General features: G+C 37.9%; 1 protein-coding gene across 1 annotated transcript in view; it reads right to left on the bottom strand.

The window, feature by feature from the left end:
- Positions 1 to 17897, bottom strand: part of nkain2 (sodium/potassium transporting ATPase interacting 2) — a 97258-nt gene that overhangs the window by 32577 nt on the left and 46784 nt on the right. The window contains exon 3 of the mRNA XM_026195225.1: positions 10593 to 10673. Coding sequence (XP_026051010.1) covers positions 10593 to 10673 — 81 coding nt within the window. The remainder of the gene's footprint in view (positions 1 to 10592; positions 10674 to 17897) is intronic.

The raw sequence follows: 17897 nt of genomic DNA, 5'->3' as shown, positions 1-17897 counted from the left end.
CTGAAACACAGCATCTGATTGTCTGTGTGGGTGAATAATAGCAGCATAGTCTCATCTCTGAGGAGATCTGTGCATTTTTAAGACTTTGTGAGTGTTTGTGTGTTTTGCGCTGAGTGACATTGAGGATGACACGCTTAATTCTCAAAGAGCGCAATGGGACCCAAACCGAGGCCTCCTGCCGAGATGTGATTGATGGCAGTAGCTCCCATAACCAGTGAAAAGAATCTTTAATGAACAGACTTTCCCTCAAGACTGAAGCAAACAATGAAAATAGCTGGACTCTCAAAAACATGTTGATTAGGACGAGTACAGTGTCGCGTGAACAGTGGCCCCGTGTGCGAGCGAGGCTGGCTCTAAATGTAGTCTCAACAAATGAACTGACATTGTGGAAAATTGAACCCCTCTTCTCAGACACAGAGGTAAGATCTCCTGCACACGTAGCGAACATCTCAATGGCGCATTAGTGTCACTCTGATCTTAATAGCACACAGAGCTGGGTAGTAACGATTACATGTAATCTGGATTACGTAATCAGATTCCAAAACTCAAGTACTTGTAATTAGAGTAAACTACTTTTTAAAATACTCGTAATCAGATTACAGTTACTTTTTTATGGATTACATGATTACATTTTATTTACACAATGGTAATAAGTTGTTCTCAATTCATTCTTTTTCAAAATTCATGTTTGCAATGCTATTTTTTCTTCATTGATACATTCATATGCACTTCTAGTGTTTTATTAGATTAAATATTTAACCTGGCAGTGATATTGCTTCAAATTTCATCTTTTTCAATATTGTTTTTTGTAGTGTAGCTGTTTTCTAAATTTACTTAATTATAAGTAATTAATTATAAGTTTTATTCAGCGTTACTAGCAAACATTAACAGCAAGGCACAATATTGTTAGTATTTTGTAAGTGTTAACGGGCCACACATTGCACTCGAAAAAGAAGCAATTGTGGCTTTTGTTGGTGAATTAAACATATTTTGTGGAATACATTTTTCTTTATGATGTCAAAATAGTACAAGATTAGGATACTTCAGTATATGTGCTATCAAATAAGGGTTAGCACAAATGTAATCCAAAAGCAATCAGATTACATTACCAAAAATGTGTAATCTAAGAGATTATACTACTGACTACAAATTTTGTCATGTAATCTGTAATCAGTAACTGATTACAATTCACAAGTAATCTACCCAGCTCTGATAGCACATTAAAAGGGGAACTTTCACGGTCATTTTAATAGCACTGGAAGCCCTTAGAGCTCCATGTTCATCTGAAATAATTAGGGGTACCCCGATTTATCGGACACCGGGATGTTTGATCTGCGATCTCAAAAAAGGATCTCAAACTGATGACGCGCCTGGAGTGGTGCATCTGCAGCAGTGCAGAAATTGTTTCCGCACCAAGTTTATTTTTGCTTCACTGCAAGCGCTGAATTACAGTAGCAACACATTGTTTGCAGTAAATATGAACATGAATTGACACGAAAATGTAATAATTATACCATAAGTGCATATAATGAAAGTCTACTTTGTTTCACAGTTAACACATAGGCTATGGCTTTTTGGCTAGGTCTAAAGGAAATGAAAATAATGGATAAATGTTGTGTTTGAAGTACACAGCCTCAGATCTGTACTGCTCACGTTCCACAGATACTGCAAACGTAGAAATGTGTGATCTTGGTGTAAAAGGCCGCCTCACATACAGCGCTTGTGCTGTGTTTAAGCTATTGTGCTACTATTACATGACTGTCAAAACAAAAATGTAGTGCATGATCAAATATTTAGGTGAGATAAATATATTTTATTTCTAAACCCCAGCCCCCCCGCCCACCAGTCCAAATAATAAATCCCCTCTCACAAGAGTCACCTAAGAGGGGAATTCATTTTCAAAAATGAAATTTAGGCCCTGAATAAATGTCGAAATATCTTGATTGGATCATCAGTATAAATAATTCTACATGATAAAAATAAGGCTTTAAAAGACCAGTATCGGTGATCGTATCGGCAGATACTGCTTTCTGTGATCGGTGAACGGTGATCTGTTATCGGACTCAAAATTCGGAGCACCCCTAGAAATAAGATTGGGCTGTCACCCTGCTCTCTCCCTTCACATTAACCTACCGTCACTCCAAATACAGTACATGTCCTCAAAGATCGCATTAAAACCAAAATGAGAGCTTTATGGATTTTAGCCCGTGTGCGATTTGAAAGTTAATTTTAGTAGATATGCAAAATTTTAATTGACAGTTTTTCTGTTCTAGGAAAATGAACTAAAAAAAGTGATGACTCATCCTGTACTATACAGTTTTTTTGTCTTTTTTGTCAACCGACTAACAAAAAACAAATCATGTGGAGGAACATTTTATTTCCTACTTCACTAAGAAATACCAAATCATTTCATGTGCTATTTAACTAAGTTTTTATATATTTACACACACATAAATAAAATAAAACTAAATTATATTATAAAGTTTCCCAAGGCTGGAATTTAAGCCAGAGAACAACATAGTTAAAACTGCTTTAGTAGGGTATTTAGCTCACTTTTATATATTAAAATATTTTAATATAAATCAATCAATCAATAAATGCTGTTATTTTTCAAAGTATATATATTCAATAAAGAATTCAAAAGTAATTTATTGTGCACTTTTAAAGTAATGCTATATGAACAAAAGGGCAACAAAAATGTTGACTATTGAATAACTCAAACTTTAGCTATAATCTTGCACCGCTAAATAATGCAAATAACAAACAACTGCCATTAAGGACTTATTTTCATGGGAACACACCACAAACAACTTCCTACTTCTCATTCGAACAAGCTTGTTGTTTTCCACTTTAAAAATCCAGTAACAAATAAAGTCAGTACTGTCAAACCCAAAGACCATGTCATTTTGTTATCTTATTAGCAAAAATTTGTGTTGTGGTCACACTGCTGAATTCTGAGAGGCAAACAATTATCTCTATGAGCTTTACTGTCAGCCAAAGAGCCGCATTAGAGTGGGCAGCCCAACACAGGTGTAGCATTGACTCACCTGCACCCCAAAAACCTTCCCAAGCATCTCTTCTTTCCATGGTCAAGTGGCAGTGATGAGTCCTGATGGGGAATGATAGCCTTATTGAGCCAGTGCATGGGCTTGAAGTCATTTGTTTTGAGGAGCCAGAGCTGACAGCCCCAGCTTTTCCCCCCCAGCTCCTATTGAAATTGACTATAAATCATCTTATCACTTTCACCCCTGACAGTTTTTCAGACTTCCAACATTTTACTGAATATGAGGACTCGGAGTGTGTTGACAGGGCCAGGCATTTTAAGCCGCCTTCCTTGAAAAGGGGGGAAATAAACCCAAGGCAACATAGTTCTCTGGATTAAGTTGCTGTTATTTTGACAGTAATATCACCAGCTCCACAGCAACTGTGAAATACCAATATAATAAATACAAATTCATGCGACCAGGCAAACAGCTTAAAAGTTTTAAGAATTTGTTCTGGAAATGTTTAGAGAATAATTGCGTTCAGTGTGGAATTTGTGTAAAAACCATAATTTTATGTTATTATATCCAAAAAATATAATAAAAATATATAAAATATCCAGATATTATTAACATTTTAAACAAATGGTTTCTATTTCAATACATTTCAAAATGTAATTTATTCCTGTGCTGTCAAAAAGAAAATTTTATTTTAAAAAGATAATAATAATAATAATACTCTATATATTATATATTATATATATATACACACACACACACACACACACACACACATATATATATATATATATATATATATATATATAATATATATATATATATATATATATATATATATATATATATATATATATATATATATATATATATATATATATATATATATATATATATTTAACTAACATATCTTAAATTTAAGTTTAAATTGCTTTGTTCTAAGATTAGAACTAATCACTTATATTTTTTAAAGGGGGGGGGGGTGAAATGCTATTTCATGCATAATGAGTTTTTTACACTGTTAAAGAGTTGGATTCCCATGCTAAACATGGACAAAGTTTAAAAAATTAAGTTGTACATTTGAAGGAGTATTTTTGATCCAAAAATACTCCTTCCGGTTTGTCACAAGTTTCGGAAAGTTTTTTTTCGAGTATGGGTCTGTGTGACGTTAGATGGAGCGGAATTTCCTTATATGGGTCCTAAGGCACTTCTGCCGGAAGAGCGCGCGCTCCCGTAGAGCAGAGCAATGAGAGGCTGAGCGCAGACATTCACTGATCAGAGCGAGAGCGTCGCGAAAAAAGTCACAAAAGAAGTGTGTTTTTGGTTGCCAGACCAAGACAACCCTGCACAGATTACCAAAAAAAAAAAACATCATTAAGGGACCAGTGGATGAAGTTTATTTTTAAAGAGCATCGACGGAGTTGTGCAAGTGTTTTTTGTTTGTTCCCTGCATTTCGAACATGCTTGTTTTACAAACAAGGCCCAGTTTGACGACGGATTTGCGTATTGTTTTTTTCTTAAGGCTGATGCAATCCCAACGAAAAAGGGTCACGATTGTGTGTTGGAACCGCAGGCGGTGAGTAAAACTGCTTAAAATGTCTCTGCCTCCTTGTTAGTGCGTCCGCCTCCAATGCCGGAGACCCGGGTTTGAGCCCCGCTCGGAGCGAGTCGTTGCTGCTGCTGCTCTCGTTCAGTTTCAGCCTCGGGATCTGATTCTGGATCATAAATAAACAGCTGAATCTGACTGTAAGCCATGGTTTGTTTTGGATGATGTTTTTTTTTTCCTTACGGTAATGTCACAACTTCCAAACGCTCTCAACGCAAAAGCCTACTTGTGCTCGTGATTCTTTAGCCCCGCCCACACGTCACACCTCCAGTGGCTCGTGTTTTTCCGAAAAAAATCGGCACAGACTATTTTTTTCTCTTATAAATATAATACTTATAAATATAATAAAACTAAAGACTTTTTGGAGATATGAAGGATGCAGTACTACTCTATAGGTACTCAAGATTAACAGGATATTGAGTGAAAATGAGCATTTCACCCCCCCCTTTAAATCTTTTTTCCAAAAAAATTCTAGCAGTAGGCTGTTTCTTAAAAGAGACTCTTAAATGTACAGACAATATGAATACAGGTAGCTCATAATATAAAACAGAGCTTACTAAACTCGACATAAAAGCAGCAAGGCAAGTGTGCAATCTCCCCTCAGGGAAGAGGCAGTGGGGATGGGAGAATCTTCGAGATTGCAAAGCGAGGTGCAATAGGCAACTCCTGTCTTTTGCCAGACTGTCTGTGTTTGCTTATAAAGTAGTGGACTGGATGGAGGCTGCGGTGCTATTTACATTGGCCACCTCCTCAAAATCTCTGCTGTCACTTTTGCTCAGCACCACTATCCTCAAGTAATGGCTCCCAAATCCCCTTCCAAACATGCACATGTGGACTTGGAGATAGAGAGGGGGCTTGTGACAGACAATAACATCCTAAATATTCACATTTAGATTGTTAAAAATGAGTGGATAAACAGGTAATGCTTGCACACATACATTTGGCCAGCTACCACAAACGTCAGTCAATTTGCTATGCTAATTAGCATGTTGCCAAGCTAACAATCGGCCTGTCAAGACACAAAGCATAACACAATGCTTTATCATACATAAAAATACATAGCACACAAAATCGTGTAAAAACTGTGTTTTTAAATTAGATTTTTTGATTTTTAATTATTATAATTTATTATCATTTCAGCTGCCATCTTGGATTTTTTATCCCCCAAAGAGCTTATCAAAAGACATTCTGGGACTGCATTAAAAAGCAATGCCCTAGCATATTTAGGCATCACAATTAGTTTAGGTAAAATGCTGTCACTGTAGGCAGCTCACTAGTTTTTGCGACAGATCTAACATGTCTATTCCTGCACCTTTACGTCCTACTGATATAAGTCTTGAATTATATGAGTCCTGTGTGACCTAAAAAATGAGAGACTGGGAATTGTCTCTTGTATTTATCTTCATTTGTTTCTGTGTGATCTAAATCTAATTGCCTCAGCGGGTCTCAGCGGATTCTCCCCTGGTTAAACACATTACATGCACATTAATAAATCATGAGCTGCACTGTCACAAGGAAATAAATTATGCTAAATAATATCCTATAACTTCTCTAACTAATTAAAGCTGTGTTGATGACTTAGGGAGCAGATTCTGTGAGGCAGGTCCACGAACTCCATTTGTTTGCCTCTTCAAGTTCTCTCTTTTCCGAAAGAGACCGTAAATACATCAAGGAGACCGAAGTGACTTTCTTCTCCAGCTGACAACGACTGACAAGATCCCTTGTGGGATGTGAAGCTGTGCGAATTCTCCAGTTAAAAAACGAAGAGGGCGTTGAACGGCAATGAAGACTCACGGAGAGGCTCTCGAGAGGGTTGTGGAGGCTCTCGATTTTTCCCACAAAGCTAGCTGTGACAGGCTGCCAGCCCCTCTGACGACGAGCTTCAGAAGCACACATCAGGACTGCCAATCCAGTGGACCAACAGCACCGAAGCTGCACCACATCAACTGGGCTTCACTTTATGGGTGGCATTTTGAGGCTTGTTCTGTGAATGCAAACACTGAAACGAATCTGATCACTATAAATAGTCTTAAAGGAATAGTTTACTCAAAAACGAAAATTATTTTCCTTTGAAAGATCACAAAAAAAAAATTAATGAAAATAAAATAAAAAATACATTGAAGAACTTAAATTTGTCTGTTCGACCAGAGTCAAGAGGGTTCAGTGTTGTTTGGATCAGCATTGTCATTGTCAAATAAAATGTTTTTCAATTATTTTCATTCATTGAAATTAATCTGAAATACATATTACATGAAAATTTTTAACTTAAAAATAAAGAAAAAGAAAATAAGAAATGTTACCTAACCGAATTAAGCTATAAGTAAATAAATATAAAAGTTAAATAGAAATATTTAAAATAACAAAACTAATCAAAACAACAAAAACGTAAATAAAAACCTAAAATATAAAAATTAAAGAATTCAAAATACTATAACATAAAAAATACTAAAATTATATTAAATATACAAAATTATAACAAAATTGGAATGACACAAGCATGAATAAATAATGACAGAATATCACATTTTTCTGTGAACTGAGTGAGGCATGAAAACTAAGTAGAAATATTTAAAATAACAAAGAATCAATAAAAAGGACAAAAGCAAATATAACAAAATTAATTAAAACATGAATTATTTTTTTTAAATTAAAACCAAGCTAAAAATAATAATAATAATATAATAATATAAATAATACAAAAAATTAGATGAAATATACTAAATACTAACCTTTGGAATGACAGGAGAGTGAGTTAGTGATGGTGAACTATCCATTTAAATGAAGCAACAAGTTAATGTTCACAAAAGATGAGGGAACTTTTTCGTGTATTCGTTTTGCAACATCTCCAGATGTTGGAATCTGTTGTTATGGGAGTCTCTCGTAAGAGTCAATATTTGCTTTATTTTAAATAATTCACTTTCAGTAGAGGTTCTATCTATTTTATATTCTATTCTCACAACAGACACTGGTCTTGTGATATGGTCATTGGATTTAATAAACAATATCCCACAAATTATACCACCGGAATTCTTTTGATAAATCCTCACTCACATCTCTCTCACAATCTATTTTTGTTTTAAAATGAAGCCTTTTACCCCCTTTTCCTTACCTTCCTTTTTCTAATCCCTATTAACATCCTTTACTGTGGGATTTATTTCTAAACTAGGACCCAAGGTGCAGATACCATGCACATAATGCAAGGTGATGCTCTCATACTCTCCTCATCAAAAAGTAAAAAAATAAAATAAAGAAAAGAAAAGAAACTGAGGCATACAGCAAGGAATCCAACCTAATATAATCCTCTTTGCTATCCTGATCTTGTAAGCTATGGCTTTGCTAATATAAAAACCTTGATGTGTGACACATCAGAACCTAATGGCGTGAGAGGCTATAAGAAAGAAATGATAGCTGGAGCTGGCGATTCGTCTGACATCTTTGACACCGTAGCTTGCAAAGCACCAACAGCTCTAAAGTGAAATGTTCATTCTGTCATCTGAGATGCTTGATAAGATTGCACGTTAATGACGTATCAACCAGAAGACCAGATTGACTGCCAGACATTTCTAGGTGATTTAAAGATTAAAGGATCAATCTCCATTACAGATCTGAGCCCGCGGAAAGGAGTGCAGACATTTGCCTCTGCTTTTTTTTCATCAGCGATACACTACATCACTTCTGTCCACCTTATAGAACCTCAGCACACTTGCCCTGCAATGCTTCACAAATCTTATGACCAATGATGTAATAAAATACACAAAGCCATGGAAGAGTACAAATATGCTTTGCATACTGACTAGAGCAGTGATAGGGCAGAGTGGCCTGAAAGCCCTGGATGGACACTGAACTGAAATCAGAATGAAAGTAGGAGTCTCGTCTGCTGATTTGGAATCGGGATAAAAATGAAATACATATAAAGTGCTCCATGGATCTGGTAATCAAGTTTAATGGATGGTTTGCCACTTAATTGGGTAAAGTATTTGACATTTTAATTAATTTTTTTTCTCTCTATTTCTACACACATGAGCAGAAGATGTACTATTTAATAAATTAATCGCTGAAATAAAAGAGATGGGAAGTTAGAGGTGAGAAAAAAATATATTTTATGCATTTTCGGGGAAAAAGTGAATGGTGTTTTCCTGTGTATAACTCACCACTAAGATAGGTGTGGATGGGTGCCAACACATCACTATGTACAGTAGTAGCTATGCCATTGTGAGTACTTGTTACTACATTGCTATGCAGTCACTAGAGTGTTCTGAGTGGTTGTCACTGTGTTGTGACATCTGGTTGCTAAGGTGTTCTGAGTGGCTGTTAATCCATTGCTATGTTGCTGCTAGAGTGTTCTGATTAGTTGTCATTGCATTGCTATGTGAGTGGTGGGGTGTTCTGATTGGTTGTCATCGTGTATCTACACAGTTGCTGGGGTGTTCTGTATGGTTGTCATTGCGTTGCTATGTTTATGGTTGCTGGGGCATGGTTGTTACTGTGTTTCTATGCGGTTGCTGGGGTGTTTTGAATGGGTGTCATTGGGTTGCCTCATATGCAGTTGCTAGGTGTTCTGAGTGGTTGCTACTGCGCTGCTGATGTACTGAATGGTTTTTATTGTGTATCTATGATACGGATGGGGTGTTTTTAGAGGTTTCATTGTGTTGCTGCATATATGGTTGCTAAGGTCTTCTAAATTATATATATATATATATATATATATATATATATATATATATATATATATATATATATATATATATATATATATATATATCAGGGGTGCTCCGATCACGATCGGCCAATCGTTAATGCGCATCTCGTCAGTAAAGCCGGTTCTCTAATCAGCGGTTAATTCCATCAGGTGCGTGATTTCACATAGAGCAGCTGTTACTACACAGAGCCGTTGTTAACTGAGAGAATGCGCCAATAAACGCTGAAAATGAAGTGGATTTGCGCATCTTCTCTATTAACAACGGCTCTGTGTAGTAACAGCTGCTCTATGTGAAATCACGCACCTGATGGAATTAACCGCTGATTAGAGAACCGGCTTTACTGACGAGATGCGCATTAACGATCGGCCGATCGTGATCGGAGCACCCCTAATATATATATATATATATATATATATATATATATATATATATATATATATATATATGTAGATGCCTCATAAGCGATTGTTTCTATGGGCCATGATACACAAGCCATCCGCCATTTTAGGAATGGTCTGTGAACACTCGAGTGTAAGTTGACTGTGTGCATCTATAAAATCAAGTTTTATGCATGTATATCTTTAAATATAAATACATCAAGCTGACGTTTGTTCCACAATGGTGGACACATCAATGTATCTGGAGACGTCAAATAGGGCATCTCTGCATATCTACGTTCTAAATGGTTGTCATTTTGTTATGCGGTTGCTGGGTTGTTTCTGAGCAGTTGTCACAGCATTGCTATGAGTTTGCTAAAGGCTGAAATGCACTATGCAACTTTTGCCCCGCTTTACAGTTTGGATAAGTTGATGCTAGTTGCTGAAACTTGAGGGCAGTCTGCAGATTTAAGTTGACAGATTTAATAGAAAATTGGGTAGTGAATGATGTTCACCAACTACGATTTTTTAAATTCGGACTTTGATTCCATCCAGTCGGAGGATATCAAATAAAAAAATTTAATCTAGATAAACTAATCAGTCTCATTATTTGATTAGTCACTTGTAAGAAAACTAGGCAAACTAAGAAGACATGCTCTAATAGCTTCAAATTATACGTCCAAGCACTGCTTCCAGCTCTAAATAAGATTTTAGACCCAGCTGTGACACTGAAACACTGACAAAAGAACCAATAAATGCTTTTCCTGACATTACTACTAATGTAAGTTGATGATCTGCAACATATTTATTAAAAAGCCACTCTTTAAAAGCTTAGACATATAAACAGAAAACACTTATTGCAAAGCTGAGGGATTACACATTGCAAAAGTAGTATGAAATCAGATGTTACCTTTGAAAGGTCACCCACTTCCAAATAGAAACAGATGATGAAGACATTCCAGGCGACCCACAGCACCAACCAGACTGCATACTGTGAAAGAGACAGGAAGAGGGTGTTTGAAATACCCATTTTAACCTTAGACCCCCCAACAACCAACTAGCCAAATACGCATTTGCATATGTGTGATTAATTGGCCCATAAAAGCGTAAGTGGGAGATTTTCTCTGTAATTAATTCTCCGATGTGTGTTCCTTAAAACACACAGCCTCCACAAATCTGGAATCTGCCAAAGACGCGGTGCAGGCAGACGATGCATTTCGCAGCGGAAGCAGGAACCCTGTGTGGGAGTTTGTGAAGGTGGCTCGCTCTCTGGTTCATGAAGTAACGTTTATCGAAATAGCGGAATGTGATTATAAAACAATGAAACAGATTCCCCTGCAAAATCGCAGCTGGCGCAGGGGGGTTTCTTAAAATATAAAGCAAATTTTGGTTAAATAAACACAGGTCTCATCCTTTTTCAGATCATTAGGGAATGCAGTAAACCAACATTACTTTAAATTAATTTGTTCAAATGATTAGGGTATTCGCTCATGAGCTTGTGGCATGTATTTACTGATTAAAATGTGAGAAGTACGCAACGTGAGAACTCCAAGGTCTGTTAGGCAGGCAGTGATCGTTAGATAAAATAACACTTATTTGATCCAATTCAAAGTAAGACAGGTGAGTGCAAATGAAATACTGAGCGAGGGGAAATGCAAAATCAATTTGAATTACCTGATGGGACTTGAGCGGAAAAACATGGCCTTTAGTGCTTGAAAACGAGCAGTTGGCGACATGAATTTTGAGTAGCTTCCCAAAAGTGGCTCTAATAGATAGATCAATATGGACTTAGCTTTGATAAAATGAGTATGTGCAAAGAACAATACAACCTTCCTTTACAAAATTACCAACTCGATTTCAGGTTAGTGAACCAATCAGATTTGAACTTTTTAAATATTTGTATTCATTTCCTTAATTTGAACTGTGGTACAGTAAATACCACAGAAAACAGAATTAAAGAAAATGTAATTAAAACAAGCATTTTAATAAATTTATAAAAAATATAACTTTAGCTTCTAAATCAAAGTTTGTCAAACTTTGAATATTGGCTTAATGAAACCTTTTGAAAAATGGTTTTAAAGCTTTCTAGTGTGAAGGTGTTTAGCAAGACAGATACTCAATAGACAGACAATTTAGTAAACAACTTTTCCTGTCATTCAAATTCAACTTTCGTGTGGTGTATGACCAATTTGACTAAAATCGCAACTCATGAAGTTTCTTCTCTCTGCCAGCAAAGCAAAATGTAGCTAGCAAAGCTACTGGTCCAACTTTCACCAATTAATTAATTAGCTAAGGTAAACTGAAAGCTATAATTTACGGAAGATGACCAGCTAGCTGCAAGCTACATGGTGAAAGTAGCTTTTGTACTTCATGGTTTTAATAAATGTAGATTAAAAAAAAAGATCTACAGGTGCAAATCAATAAATTAGAATGTTGTGGAAAAGTTATTTCAGTAATTCAACTCAAATTGTGAAACTTGTTTATTAAATAAATTAAATTCACACATACTGAAGTAGTTTAAGTCTTTGGCTCTTTTAATTGTAATGATTTTGGCTCACATTTAACAAAAACCCACCAAATCTCCACAAATTAGAGTACTTCATAAAATCAAAAAAAAAAGAAAGAAAAAATTTGTGAATTATTGGCCTTCTGAAAAGTATGTTAATTTACTGTACATGTACTCAATACTTGGTAGGGGCTCATTTTCACTGGGCAACAGTCCAGGTCTTCTTCTCCTTAGCCCAGGTATGATGCCTCTGACATTGTCTGTGGTTCAGGAGAGGCTTAACAAGAGGAATACAACAACTGTAGCCAAATTCCTTGACATGTCTGTATATGCCTTGACCCCAGCCTCGGTCCATTCCTTGTGAAGTTCACTCATATTTTTGAATCTATTTTGCTTGACAATCCCCATAAGTCTGCGATTCTCTTGGTTGGTTGTGAATCTTTTTCTTCTATACTTTTTCCTTCCACTCAACTTTCTGTCAACATGCTTAAATACAGCACTCTGTGAAGAACCAGCTTCTTTGGCAATTAATGTTTGTGGCTTATCCTCCTTGTGAAGGATGTCAATGATTGTCTTCTGGACAACTGTCAGATAAGCAGTCTCCCCCATGATTGTGTAGCCTAGTGAAACAAACTGAGAGACCATTTTCAAGGCTCAGGAAAATGTTGCAGGTGTTTTGAGTTGATTGAGTTGATTTGAGTATTACTGGCATGTCACCATATTCTAATTTGTTGAATTGGTGGGTTTTTGTTAAATGTGAGCCAAAATCTTCACAATTAAAAGAACCAAAGACTTAGACTAGTTCAGTCTGTGTGCACTGAATGAAACTACTACCTTGATACTGAGAAAGGTAGTTATAAAGATTAGCTATAGTTGTAGCAATGCTACTGCTCAATCTTAAGAGCAAACAAGCTGGTTGGCTTGGTTTAACTGGTCTTCCAGCCTGGTCATAGCTGGTTTACAGGCTGGTTTTAGAGGGATTTTAACATCTTTAACTGGGAGACCAGCTAACCAACCAACTAAAACCAGCTGAACACCGACTTCACCAGCTAAAACCAGCATGGACATTAAATGATTGCTGTGGTAATTGATATGATCTCCAACAAAGTTGAGCATCATTGCAGCCATTTACTAAGGCTGAACTTGTATGAGAGGGTTGACCCTCTTTGGCATTGCCAGTCGCAACATAGCTGTTATTTATTCACAGATTTGCAGTTCTATATGCAAAAACTGCTAAGTGCCTCAGGCTAGGGCCAAAGATCAGCACATCACTCTTGTCTTCCAACTACAGCATGGTTGAAGTATCTCCTGCCTTCCAAGCACTGCTGTATAAGAATGAGCCACCTCTGCATGTTAGAGCAGAAGGGTGGTCTATACAGAGTGACTGACTTCAATTTAGGGTGTACTCACACTAGCCAGTTTGAACCGTGCCCGAGTGCGTTTGACCACCAAAGCACGGTTCGTTTGACTAGTGTGAGTGCTCCGAACCGTGCCCGGGCGCGGCTCGATTAGCTGGCCCTGGCCCGCTTGGAAGAGGTCACAGTTTTGCGACGCTCCAAAACCAACATGGGCAGGGAAAGGGCCGCTTTGGTCTACGGCAGAGGTGCAAAATGCATAAAAACTCAAAACTGCAAAGTCCTTGCTGCACTTCAGCTGGTAGCTTGCAAACATCCTCATACTAGCAGCACGATTACTTGAAAATTTTCGCGCCACTAAGGCGACACATCTGTTTAACAACAGGCTGTGAGAGGGCTGTGGACCACCGTGGACCAAACGACACAAAATTATCCACAAAAAAAAAAACAGAGCGATGGACTCCATTGTGTTGAGAGAGTGCCGCTCTTCCTGTTTATCCCGAAACCATCGCACCATAATGACGTAAGCGTGCTCCTGCATGAATGCTGAAACCCTATATGTGAGTGCAGGCCAGAGGGGGAGTGGGGAGGGGGGACAATCGTACTCGGTCCGGTTCATGGCAACCGTGCCTAGTGTGAGTACACCCTAAGTCTCATAATCCTGCTTGAGATCTCTAGCATGCATTCCGAGTTGATCCAGCGGGAGAAGGTAATGAATGCTTCTTCAGAGAAGGCTGTTCTGGCCTAACCTTTCCCCCAAGAACTTGCGCACCAGACCGTTGAGACTTGGAATTTTGCCATCTTGAAATCTGACATGTTGTCAGGACATTAGATATAGAAGATGTGGGCATGTAGTGGAACCTCATTTGGCCCTGTGCCAGCCACTGGAACGTGCCAAGTTGAATTAGAATAAAAATTTATCTGGCCTGACAGCATCCCCAAAACGGATATAAGCAAGAGTAATGTTCGAATGTGGGAGATTTATCTCTGTAGGAGGCTCTCTCTACCACTCTCTGGCCTGGCCACTGCTCATAGACTGACAAATTGAGCATTGTTTATTCCAAAGGGAGACACATAACACTAAAAAGGCAATCTGCTTCATCTCAGGTGGGTGACATGGCCCGAATCACATTTGAAGCAATGACCCAGTCTGTCAGTACAATGATATCTCTGTTATGCTGACCAGGGTGTTAAATATCTGTTGTACACGACTGTAGAAAAATGCTGTCACAACAAGCGGTATAATCTCATCCATGTTAAATGTGGTAAATGGAAACTGTTCTCCGTTAATATAATATATATGTGACCCTGGGCACAAAAAAGTAATAAGTAGCACAGGTACAGTATATTTGTAGAAATAATCAAAAATACATTATATGAGTCAAAGTTATTGATCTTTCATTTATGCCAAAAATCATTAAGATTTTTTCATTCACTCAACACCAGAGGTCACCCGCTCTCCATATGGACTCTCACATTACACTAATAGTTACTCATCAGACTGGACTACATTTCCCATGCTCCACTGCACTAATCACAAGCTCCCCTGGAACCAGTCACACACAGCTGTCACTAATCACACACTCACCTGAGAGCTATAACTCACTATATTTACACACTTGGTTCTTGTTCAGGTTTCTGGGTATTGGTTTGCGTTTATTGCTCTCCAAGCGATAGCACTTTACAGAGCCATTGCTCTGTCTTAGTTTCTAGTTCTAGTCTAATGCCGGGTTTCCACCGAAATAACTTTTTTTCTCAGGAACTTTTTTCCCCCAGACCTGTTGCTTTCTGCATTTCCACCACGGTGTAAAGTACCGGGAAGATTAGGCAAATATACTGGTGATGTAGGTCTGCGCGTGTTTCTCAATACAAAGTACGCTGATTTTGGACGTGCATCCTCAGTAGTGCGGACTTTGTGCTTTCGTCTCGGGAGTGTGATGTCTGTGACGACGCAAATCCGGTAAATCTGCAAACAACAACGTACTTGATAACATCAGTCAGCTGACCATGGCTACTGCAATATTCCTCTCTGTACAATAAAACGAAATGGGACAAATAGCACTGCCTCCTTTCGTTTTCATTTAAACATAATAACAGCTCCAGAAATGTACTTAGTTCAGGGAAATGTGTATATACAGTCATTAAAATGAGACTAATTAATATATAAATTTGCCTTTTTTATTTTAATTTTAACATATAGATAAATTGAATACAGACCAAATATAGCCAGTTAGATTTACCCAAAACAAATTATATGTTATGTTTAACCACTAAAGAGACATCAGAGCAAGCGGCACATAAGATCTAGCCGAGGTGAGGCTGCTCTCGGCGTATACATGAGGACTGAGCTCCCGCTGATCACGTGGAGTTCACGTCTCCGAGATGAGCGAAACACTGTCTTTATAAAAAAAAAAACACAGATTTGAGTTTTAAACAACTACATTCTCGCCTGAAATACTTTAAAAATTAAATTTCATGACACAATAACAGTAATATTTTGAAAATGCTCCGTATAAATGATGGTTGAACCCAACCAATGCTGCGTGAACTCAACCAATCAGGATGTTTAGCGCCCAAGTCCCACCCCCGAAAGTTCAGGAACTTTGAAAAGTACTACCTCACCAGCAGGGACTTTCTGAGGGGCATTTTTTTACCCCGGAACTTTATTTAGTTCCTGGTTCCTGCGGTGGAAACGCACCGTGTACCAGGCCAAAGTCCCTAGTTCCTGGGTAATGTTCCTGCAGTGGAAACGCGGCATTAGTCTAGTCTTGGTGTGTTTCCTGATTTCTGATTCTTGCCCACATATCTTGGATTTACCTTTTGACTTGCTGTTTCGGTTTATGTTGGCCCCTCGCCTGGACTTTTGCTCATGTTTACTCGTGTTTTTGACTGTTAATTTATAAAAGCTTACACATGGATCTACACACCTCTTCTCTTGTCAGCCCCATTACAGATATTAAGTAAAGATCATGTTTAGGGATGGGAACCGAAAACCGGTTCTTATTCGGAACCGGTTTTGTTCTTTGAAAAGAACCGGAACCGTGAGCATTTTATAAGTTTCGGTTCTAAAAACGGTTCTTGTGCAACACGTGACCAAGCGCTGTGAGCAGCCTTGCGCCGCTGTTCTGAATATTCGGCGTTTCCCATAAAGGATGTCACGAACCGAATGACAGACACACCTCTCTGCCTCTTTAATCACTGAGCACATTGATTCCAATAACGCACATTCCACAGACTCGTTGCACTGTCGCGTCTTTAATTGCTGAACACATTGTTTCCCACGACTGTATGTGCACTCGCGCCTTTGATAACTGCACATCGTTTTGTCCGAGGCTGGCGATACACTGGAATTGTGGCGCAAGCGTCTCAGCTACGTGGCGTGTCAGTTTTGAATTCGGCTCCCATGTTAACAGGTTAGAGCTTGCAGACTGCCTGCTTGAGACGCGAGTCTCAGCCACGCTCGAGCCGCGCGGAAAATGTGTATATATATTTATATATTTATATTTTTGTCATGAAGACAAGAGCCCGGTCTGTCGGCGGTCTACCTCTATGTCACCCACAGTAGCAGCAGCGCGCCAGGCACGATTCTGGTGTGTAAAGACACGCGAAGCAGGCGCCACGCAGCCAGTGTGTCACCGGCCTGACTGTACATCTAACAGCAGCGCGCTGCACCTACCGCCACTAAATTACATTATATTTGTCCCATATTGTCATTCATATACATACTGGCTTCAACTTGGAACACTAAATAAATAGACTGCTATTGTTATGAAAGTATGAGGGTTAGATTATTTAGTGTACAGGTCATTTCAAGACTGGTAAACAAAGTGATAGAAAATATTTATTTTAATGCATTTTAAATGTTTCAAAATGTGGAAACCACTCATGGCATCACAGCATCTCCTGACTGCATTATTATTTGTAAAAAAGGGACTTTATGGAGAGTGTGTATACATGTTTATAAGTTTAACCGTTTATATTTCATTATATTAAGGGAAATTAACAAGTGTCTCAGCCCTCAAGGGACTATTTAGCAGCTTATTCCTGCTTGAAAAAAAAAACGTTAATGATAGTGTAAAAAACAACAACTTTGAAACACATTCTGATTGATGGACTAGCATTACTCAACATTACTTACTACCTTCCAGCAATGCTACATTCAGTGAAGGAGAAATAGTAAAAACATAGTTCATTTAAATGAAACCAGAAGCCGAACCAGAAAATGTCAAAAAAATATCCCACCCTACTTATGAAGATCTTTACACTGTAATATATGTTGCATTTTGACATAACCAACCTTTAATTTAAGTTGACAGTAAGTAATAAACAGTACTGAGCATTGAGTAGTTGAGTA

The sequence above is a fragment of the Carassius auratus genome, chromosome 20 (genome assembly GCF_003368295.1).
Source record: "Carassius auratus strain Wakin chromosome 20, ASM336829v1, whole genome shotgun sequence".
NCBI lineage: Eukaryota > Metazoa > Chordata > Actinopteri > Cypriniformes > Cyprinidae > Carassius > Carassius auratus.
Note: the sequence above shows the minus strand (reverse complement) of the source record. Positions and strands in the feature narration are given on the sequence as shown.